The sequence below is a fragment of the Pyxicephalus adspersus genome, chromosome 4, assembly GCF_032062135.1.
Source record: "Pyxicephalus adspersus chromosome 4, UCB_Pads_2.0, whole genome shotgun sequence".
Classification (NCBI taxonomy): Eukaryota; Metazoa; Chordata; class Amphibia; order Anura; family Pyxicephalidae; genus Pyxicephalus; species Pyxicephalus adspersus.
The window spans coordinates 132,765,202-132,775,534 of NC_092861.1; the positions used below are offsets into that span (position 1 = coordinate 132,765,202).

The 10,333-nt window shown below is 37.2% G+C and overlaps 1 protein-coding gene across 4 annotated transcripts in view; it reads left to right on the plus strand.

The window, feature by feature from the left end:
• CCDC88A (coiled-coil domain containing 88A) overlaps nt 1–10,333 on the plus strand; it is a 114,916-nt gene that overhangs the window by 69,345 nt on the left and 35,238 nt on the right. For all 4 annotated transcript variants that reach the window (XM_072409668.1, XM_072409669.1, XM_072409667.1 and 1 more), the window contains exons 13-16: nt 535–719; nt 1,229–1,366; nt 4,227–5,297; nt 7,851–7,978. In XM_072409668.1, the coding sequence (XP_072265769.1) occupies nt 535–719; nt 1,229–1,366; nt 4,227–5,297; nt 7,851–7,978 (1,522 nt within the window). The remainder of the gene's footprint in view (nt 1–534; nt 720–1,228; nt 1,367–4,226; nt 5,298–7,850; nt 7,979–10,333) is intronic.

Sequence of the window (10,333 nt, forward strand, 5' to 3'; positions counted from 1 at the left end):
AAAGTCAGAGTGCAAGGTGACATTGATTCTCCTCATAGCACCACCTGTGCAGTAACATCACTTGGACAAGAGTAGGTAGTTTGTTATGAAGCATCATTGTGATGTGCTCCAGCTGTTTCTTTAATCGCTCCTCAGCACTGGAGCTTATATATCTATACCAAATAATATAAGAACACTCACTTGCTTTTATTTCATATATCTGCTTCTCACTTGATATATCATTTATATCAAATGGTTGCTAACTATGAGACTAATATCAGATATCTAATCATACTCTTACATATGTATCTATTTAATTGATAAAAGAGGAATAAACATGGATTAAAAAAATCTTCATCCTAATTTCTTTAGCCTTTTCTTCCATTTTTGAATGCTAAGGCAAGGATGAAGAGTCTGTTTTATATAGCAGGTATAGTACTTCGTTAAGCTTTGTGGTTAGTTGCTAAAAAACAGTTTACACTCTGAATATAAAATAAACTAGATTTTGGATGAAACATAAATCACATGGCCTCTCTGTTTATAAATGTTGTGTAGCACCACAGAAGTCCCTGGGACATGAAGTGAATGAGCTTACCTCCAGCCGTCTGCTCAAATTAGAAATGGAAAACCAATCTTTGCTGACCACAGTGGAAGAGCTGAGAAATGCCATGGGCTCCACAGAAGGTGCTAGTGCCAAAATCCTGAAAATGGAAAAAGAAAACCAAAGACTAAGCAAAAAGGTAAAAAAAAGTTGAACTAACTTGGTGGTTTACAATGTAAGTGTGGCCAAGCAAACTTTTTACTGTCTTTTATATTGACAGAATTTTTGTTCTATATACAGGGAATTCATAATAGCTCTGTTACATTATCTCAGAGAGAAACTCTTTTGTTAAAATGTTTGATTTTAAATGACCTAGTTTAGTCTACAGCCAGCTATAATTTAGTAGAACTTCTTTTAAACTATCTGGATCATTTTTTTCATGTGTACAGAACATACCAAGATTCTCATTTGGCTCCCTGATTTTGCCAAATAATAGATATTACCTGTAATTCTTTAATCTACACTGAGCTTGTCAACAAATTACAGGCTTTTGTATGTCTGACATAGAGGCTTTGCAAACAATAAAGAATTGTCTTATTAAATGGCTGCTTAGAAAACATCTTACAGGGATAATTACTGTAGAATCAAAGTGAACATTGTTACTGACGTTAAATGTTTATATAACATTGTTTCTTTTATTTTTTTTAGCTTGAGAAAATAGAAGCAGAGCTAGTTCATGAGCGGCAGACCATTGAAAGTAGCCAACAAATGAGCGATGACCTTATGAAAGAAAAGTCTCAGCTGGAGAAGATTGTAGAGACGCTGCGTGAAAACTCAGAAAGACAGGTATGAAGGTGATGCTCGCAGTTAAGATGATGTCCTCCTCGCAGATTTCTCACAAATTAAATAAAGGAGAATAACCCCATTTACCTTCCTTCTCAGACTGTTTACGTCAGTGCTAATGGGGCTGATTGTGTTAGTTCATCTTAATCACATTAATGATAAATGTACATAAATCGTCCTCTTTAACAAGTGCCATATGGCTTCCTTCAAGGGCTAATCTACTGTAAATGACCTTAATGAAGTCTTCTAATGGGTGTTTAGACCTTCAAGGAAAAAATTAGTATTTTCAGTAGGGTGACCTTAGGGGGTAGAATTTTACCAATGCCAGGCAGTAGAAAATCTACCCACTATTACTGGAATCAAAAACTTATCTAGCCTTTTGCCTGACTTGGTTGGCATTACAATACGCATACTTGGAAAAAAAGCATTATCCCCCACAGGAGCAGACATGGGAGGTGCGAACTGTTCTGCACGAGAGCACTCAATCCTCCTCAGCCAACAGGGACCCCCACAGGGGCCCCAAGTCAGTTGGACAGAGGGCCCCAAGTCAGTTTTGCACAGAGTCCCATTGCTGGCTACGTCCATCACTGGTCCCCCGGCAAAATATCTGGTGTGCAGCAAGGACTCGTAGGGTACAAGTTTTGTAATAAACACATTCTCAAGGTCTATGTATAAATCTCACTGTAGCTTGTGTTGTATGTGGGTTTATTTGGACCCCAGGGACCTCTTACCTTGTGGTATACACTATCCAAGCTACATCTACTGAAAACTTTGAAGAATTGTATAAAGAATAATTGATATTATTTCTGCTGGGGCTGACATTGTATATGCAGCAGGGTCAAATAGGCCAGTTTACAGTTTGTGTAAAAGCTGGAATGCAGATAAAAATGGGTTGCATTGTCTTGTTATACCGCTAGTGCTATTGCATATTTTAAATTTTAGTTGTCATCATATACCTCTTGTTAACCTTTCCACCACACTCCTGGTCAGTTTTAAAAGCTAACAGAAGTCCTAAAATATGGTCTTTTGCCAAAAACAAAGGTTCCTGCTGGAGATCACTACTCCATCGGAATGTTCTGCTTTGAGAGAGGTTGTGTCCAAATTGTCTTGGCATTTGTTGTGGAATATTGGAGTAGTGATTTCTAAAACTATTGTGAGAATTTAAGGATTTTTTGTAGCTTTTCTGGCATTTAAGTAGGAGGGTGAGTTTAAGGTAATGTGTTCTATGTCTGCTGCTTTAAAACAGTGTTTCCCTATTGCATGAATAATATAAATTACAACAGGTTGTAAAGAAACAGATTTATTATCCAGCAAGCAATGCCTACATTTTCCAGGGGGGTTAGTTTGCTCCACAATAGTTATGGTCAGGCATTTGCTCTTTTAGAGTTGCCGACCACAATCACATTATTAAAAGATGAAATTACAACAGTTCTTTGTCTCTAGCAAATGTGGACAGGTGTGTTTTACATGTCGGGGCAGGTTGTAGTTCCTCATTTAGCACTTCTTATTTTCCATACCCAAAGAATATCATTTTATCACACAGCTGTCTTCCTAAACTTTAGATCAGAGCCATATTAACTGAATGGCAAATGTTTACTAGAATTTGTACTATACTTGATTAACAGTGATGAGGGACATGCTATACTATACATTAGTTTGCAATTTCTGTATTTTCTTTATCAACTGCAGGCTAAAAAGTTTATATCTATCACAAATGTACCCAGAATAAATCCCTGGGGATGATTGCCAATAGTTCCTTCTTCAGAAGGCCACACCAGTAGTGAGATTAGAAGATGAATCATTACTTAGGTGTGGAGAATAATGCCATTGTTCTATGGCCCATAGTTCATTATTTCTTTTCAATTCCTGGAGATTGTTGCCTTTGTTAAATAAGTCTGTTTCAGCTTAATTTACAATCTTGTGAATTATATAAGGAGAATAAAGTGTTACTTATTCAAAACAAAGTGTTCCTGTCCCATGACCTGTGAAAAATCTCTGTAAATGACATATACATACATGTTATGATATTCCTAACTTTTATATATCTGCATGTAGGGATCATCTACTTAGCAGGTAATCATAAGTTGAACCTTTTGAGGGCATGGAATGCCTGCAAAAGCTTACATTTATTGGGTAGCAGGGCCTGTTCATATCAGTGTGTTGTGCTGTCCTGCTTTATGAAAAAGTTCTGTAGGCTGTATTTGAATAGCTACACTTCCTTACCTTTAATGAGGCCTTAAATTGTTCTACAACTTTTTTGGTTATGAGTTGACAGAAAAGTAGTTTAGGTATTGTCCTATGCCATTATCGGGGGTTAAAATATTTCTAAAGTTAGTGTAAATATAGCTCAAACTTTTCTTTTTAGTTTTAGATAACATAGAGTAGGGTTTTACACCCTGTAGGTTTAAATATTACTGTCTGTGTCCTGTTGGATGATTTCCTTTACTTCTGTCCTATATTTGCAACAGGAAGTAAGGGGTAATTTTTTCCCAAGTGAGAGAAATTTTCTTCCTAGACAGTTGTTATCACTATAAGACTTTGCCCTCTATTCCTGACAATAATCACCAGGACAAATAGAGTATGAATCTACCCATGCAACAGCATTAAACTAAATATTAGGTTTTTCCAAAAATGCATTCTATAAATGTTAGTATAATCCCCAAAGCTTAGATAAGTGCTGCATTTAGTTTTCACTGTTTTAATACGTAATTGTTACCAATGAATTTGCTAGTCATGTAACACTGAGTCACAGTTGTTAAGGAGTAATAAACTTAAAATCCGTTTTAAATAGTAGTAAGAAATAATATTTTAACTACATTTACTAAGTAATTGAAATGATACCCTTTCTGTTTGTCTCTTGAAGATCAAAGGGCTGGAACAAGAAAATGAACACCTGAACCAAACCATCACATCCCTAAGGCAACGTTCCCAGATTGGTGCTGAAGCCAGAGTTAAAGATATAGAAAAGGAAAATAAGATCTTGCATGAGTCCATCAAAGAAACAAGCAGCAAATTAAATAAGGTGGAGTTTGAAAAGAAGCAGCTTAAAAAAGAACTTGAACATTTTAAGGAAAAAGGAGAAAGAACTGAAGACCTGGAGAAGGAACTGCACAAGGTAGGAAAAGAAAATGAACAGTTACAGAAAAAGATCACAAGTTTAAACATTGTCTGTGAAAAGGCAGAGTCCTTGGAACAAGAAAATGTTGGGTTAGAAATAGAAAACCGTAAGCTAAAAAAAACGTTGGATGGTCTAAAAAATCTCAAGTATCAAATGGAATCATTGGAGAAGGAAAACGCACAGCTTGAAGAAGAAAACTTGGACCTCAGGAGGATGGTCGAGTCACTGAAGAGCAATAATATTAAGGTAGCCCAGCTGGAGCTAGAAAACAAAGAACTTGAAAATGAGAAAGAGCAATTAAAGAAAGGTATGGACCTCATGAGAGCATCTTGCAAAAAAACAGAGCGTTTAGAAGTCAGTTACCAGGGGCTCGATACTGAGAACCAAAGGCTGCAGAAGGCTCTAGAAAATAGCAATAAAAAAATCCAGAAGCTTGAAAATGAGCTTCAGGAGCTAGAGACTGAAAATCAGACACTCCAAAAGAACTTAGAAGAGCTAAAAATCTCCAGTAAAAGACTGGAACAACTAGAAAAGGAGACTAAGCTTTTGGAGCAGGAGACCTGTCAGCTGGAAAAGGACAAGAAGCAACTAGAAAAGGAGAACAAGAGGCTGCGCCAGCAAGTTGAGGTTAAAGACATCACGCTGGAGGAAAATAATGTAAAGATTTCAAATTTAGAGAGGGAAAATAAATTACTTTCAAAAGAGACAAATGCATTTAAAGAATCATGTTCAAGGCTCAAGGAACTAGAAATCGAGAACAAGGAACTTGTAAAAAGAGCAACTATTGATAAGAAAACACTAATAACACTAAGAGAGGTAAGCCATTTTTATGCAATATTTTTCTATACTGTTGAAATTTTATATGAATTCCTTAGAGGGCATAGATGTATCCTCTGGACTGGATTTCAACCACCTATTTGATGCCCTCAGTTAAAAGCTGATCAAAGTTCCTAGCTAAACTACAGGTAAAAATCACCCTTTAGAATAAGACAATTGGTAAACAGGGGGACATATTCCAATACAGCAAGACTGTGAATTCTGTGTACAAAGCCCTATTTGCTATGTTGACCTATATGGCTAATGATAATTGCAACACACCACATACAGTGCATAACCAAAACAACACAGGTATGTTTTAATGCATAAACAATGTCGGGCATTCACACATTGTATTGCAAAAAACTTGCAGCTGGCACTTAATCCTGCAGATGATGTGTGGCGCCAAACTGGAGCAAGGCAAAAAGAAAGTATTTGGTTGTTTGTAGCAGGGAATGGGAAAGCATACTCCAATGCATGCTTAAAAGACAATTTCACTTTAATTATTGTTGTCATTTTAATTAAATTGAAGTATGCAGTCCTCAGGGTACACTTGTTCACTAATCCAGTGATCTGAGCACCCTTTGTCCTGACCATGTGAGATAGGTAAACAGGGTTCAACCCGGGCATTTTTTAAAGCCTGGTGGGAAGAAATTGTAGGCAGGTGGCAGCCCCTGTATTTGTGACCCAACTCTTTAATACCCACCAAAAACAGCCGGGTGATTACTAAAAGTGTAAGAAGTTGAACCACGGGCACAAAAACTTTTATTTAAATATAGTCCTCAGTAGCCAAAGGACATAAATCCACTTTGTGTGCACCAATTCCCTATGTACACCCAGGTATTTCCTTTAATAAATATTGATGTAATCATTGGCCTCTATATAACCTGTGCAAAGAGCAGAGTTGTGGGAGAGGCCCAGCAGTTCTACCGACTAGAGGCAGCCTGTACAAAACTATGGGGGAACAGATACAAGACCAGTGATCCTGCATGAAGGGAGAGGGCAGGAGTGACTGGTCCTTGCCTCTTTTGCAGTGGAATCTCATGTTAAAGTGCCATGCTGGATTACTACACTAAGAAATATTTGAACAAGAGATTACACATGCTTTTTGTATTTAGATTTATATATCTCAAATTTCATCTTTAACACCTATTTCCTGCTGGACAAATTTGAAAGCCCTAGAATGAGTTTGTAAATTTGACCTCTTATTAAAAATCAACTTAAAGAAAAATAAAAAAAATATGCTACCAATGTAATTCTGTACAGGTAAAGTAATTTAAAACAGGCCAGTTGTTACTGTTTCTATTTAAATTTCCATATTTGGACAATCAAATTGTAATGTGAATAGCACAACAGCAGTACAAATTGATGGTTGAGGATGTTTGCTGTAGCTCATAACTCTTACATCCTGCAGTCTTCTACACAGCTTGCCTGTTCACCCTACAACCAGCTGACTCTGATGCTATTTTCAGACAAAAAGTGCAGCCTTTACACCATCTTGTCAGTGAGGTTTTCATTTTTACAAGAGCCGGAGGGAAATCCTGGATTGCAAAGGAAACTGTGCTTTGTGGTGGATTCTGGGGGGATCACATTTCCTTTTTCAGCCAAAGATTTTTTTTTAAGGAAGGAAGGCAGACAACTGATGTCACATTTCATTATTTGTAGCGCCACAGTTGAGATGCAGCTGTTCTGTTATTATGTCTCCATCAAATGTTTTTAAACCATTATGGGCACCCCACGTGGTCTGCAGAGGATAATTTACCAGGATGTTTATAGAAATTCACCACTCTGTAAAGGCTAAAGAGAAAAAAGTCACTTTTTTGTTTAATTAATTACTAATTAAAAAGCTGAAAGTTCTTTTGTCTTGTTTTAGAGAGATTGTTTAAAGATTAGAACCTCTGTCAGGTTTTATTGCTATGTCCCTTCCAATGGTTAAACCTGTTCTAGTGACAAGTGACACTAATGATTACTGAATTCTTCCTTGCACATAATTGGGTATTCCTTGAAAAGTGAATAGTCACCATATTTAGTGAAAGTGAAAAATCACTTTGCAAAGTAAATACGCTTTATTGCTAAAAGCTCCTACTTGTGATGATAACGCACACAGTTTTTTTTTTTTTAACAAAGAGGACAATTTATAGGAGTAGATTGAGGCTCACTTAAGGATATAAGCATAAACAAAACGTTCCTAATAAAGATGTGGAGGCTTACATGTGCCATCTTTTATGCAGGAAAGGTGGGCCAGCCTGGTAATTGCAAGTAAATACCAATCAGCTCTGGTTTTAAAGTAGGGCAAACTGGATAATTGTCCAGAGCCCCCACCATCTCCTGGGCCCCATTTTACAGAATAGCAGGGGTCCAGGAAGCTAGAATACTGTGCATTTGGGCTCCCCACATTACATTTACCCAGAGCCCAATTTTTTTTAATAATGTTCCGGCTGCCAATTTACCATTTCTTTGTATTTTTTACTTACTAAAAATCCCCTAATCTCTTTGGCTTTAGTATTAATATGACTACAGATTTTCTAATATTTTTTCTTTGCTAATTTTTAGGATTTGGTAAATGAGAAGCTCAAGACCCAGCAAACCAATAATGAGCTAGAAAAACTAACCCATGAGCTGGAAAAGATCGGCTTAAATAAAGAGCGCCTCTTACATGATGAGCAGACCAGTGATGACAGGTAAATACAACAGTGTCTGCAATGTGTTTATAAAAATCTGATTTTCTCTACCTTTGTTGGTATTGGTATCTAAGGAAGAAATGGTTTCCAACCCCTAATATTATTCACCGTCTTTGTAATCTACTGCCTTTACCCCTATGCAGTGGTTACAGGATCAGCCGGGGTTCTGCTCCTTCTCCTATCTGTATTATTTCCTAGAAATAGGTACACATGTCAAGCTTTAAGTTGTGCCTTTACAATTGGGAGCAAAGAGACAAGATGCAGATGTAAGATCTGTTGTTTCTCTTGAATGAAGATACCACTTCTTGATATGTTTCATTGCACCTTTTGTCATCATTGCAGAGGCAGCTGCTGGGAGCTCTTATTATTTATAGTCACCCCATAGTACTAGAATCTTGCATGAGTTCTTGCCCTGCAAACAGTATGTGAGCAAACATTTGAAAAACAAGCCAACAGCATTGTTAAGCTGGAAAAGAAATTCATGTATGCAGGTAGAGTGATACAGTTGAGTTCTGTAGTCCAGCACACAAGTCTGGCAAATCTAGGTGGAATTTGATTGAAGCAGAGGCGCTGTGTTGCCTGCTTGAACAGCCAGAAATCATTGGATTTCCCGCAGAATCGACAGGATTTTTTCTGTGCAATTTAAACATTTTTTAAATTACAAACATGGGCTAATGTGCAGGTGTTGAAAAGAGGAATTTAATGTTTTTTCTTCTGCCTTAACTTTTTATTTTACTGGCATGCCTTAAGCATGCATAAAGCGTGCACCCCTAAAGCATACAGAACAGATCTACATCTCTAAAACATGTACTGTACCAGGTAGCCTTGTTTTATGATCTTCTGAATGAAAGCACATACAATTTTATGGATTTATTTGCAGTCATTTTTTGTCAGTTAATAAGATTAGTTATTGCTATTGTGGGAATCCATAAGGGAATTCTGAATGGCATCTGAGTTTGGCAGACCATATCCGTATAAATAAATGTGGACAGCAAGCCATAGCTCAGTCTCTTTGAAGAGTGATACTGCCTCAAGGACAGTTCTACAGGTTATCAGTCATACATGCCCTTTAGCTATCCCACTGTGCAGAAACCAGAAGTAGCACAAAATGCAGCCTTTGTTTAAAAAGAAAGTTAAAATGAAATCAAAGGACTGTGTTGTGAAAGCTTTTTACACAATTTAAATCAAATACTGCCCGAGAGGTATGGAATGGAACAGCTGTTGTAATTTGCAACTATTTGTTCACTCTAGGACTTCACACAATCATCTTTTTGAGTTCTAAGAGGATCATTTAATAATTCAACAAAAGTAGCCATCTAAAAAATAATGGCTTGAACCTACCACCTGGTAGATTGTTGGGGCCACAAAAAAAACAATAGTACTATAATCCAGCTCAATGGACTTTGGTCATGTGTCTGTGGGCACTGTGCATTTGACCCAAAGAACCTTAGCTGACCAATTCAATTAAAAAAAATCAGGCAGGGTGGATTTTTTTTTTAAATCAATATGGTAGTGTTCCTCTGAGATAAAGCTTGTGCTGGTAGTGTCTAACTTTTTGTGTCGGCCTTTTGAATTCCAGCTTTCCTGTACAACTTAGACTAGGACAGGGTGGGACAACACTAGGAACCATTTTCTTTGCTGACAAGAAACATCCATGCAAAGAAGAAAGAACAGAATGAGCAGAGGAATGAGACAAATAATCTGCTGCATTATCCAATTCATGGGCAGATAACCAGGCTTTATTTTTTAACTGTAGCAAATAAAACTCAGATCCTTTCTGGCACGGCTGTGATCATTTTAGGACTGAATGAACAAAGATATAAACCTTTTGACAGGTAAAGGTAACTGTTAATCTTTAAGTAGGCTTCAATTAGTATGACTGGGTAAAATATGTATAGGTGAGACAATTTAGTTGCTGCCTAAGCAATTGAAGGGATGCCACATGGTTTTATAGCTCCAACTAATGTAAATTTTCAACTAGACAAATGTTTGTTCTAAAATTAAGTATTTCACCTGTGGCACAGCTGAAAATGTGTAATAAAATGCTGTCTAGGCGCACCAAAATTGTACTTTGAAGAAGGAACATGTTCTATAAAAGCGAGTGTTCTGTCTGAGTCTTCCACCTGATTATGTCCTGGTTGCTCAGTGGTTTGTGGGTATGACCTCTCCCATAGTTGCATTTGGCTTGAGAGTTTTTTAGGATCCACAAGTCTAGAGCTTCCTTTAACCCCCTAACCGCTAACCCCGTAATTTCTCGCACTAAATATTTTTGCTCTTTTGGTTAACCCCGTATTTTTTCGCCTACACTAAAATCCCCACTTACCTGGTCCCGCTGTGCTAATCCAGCGTCGGTTC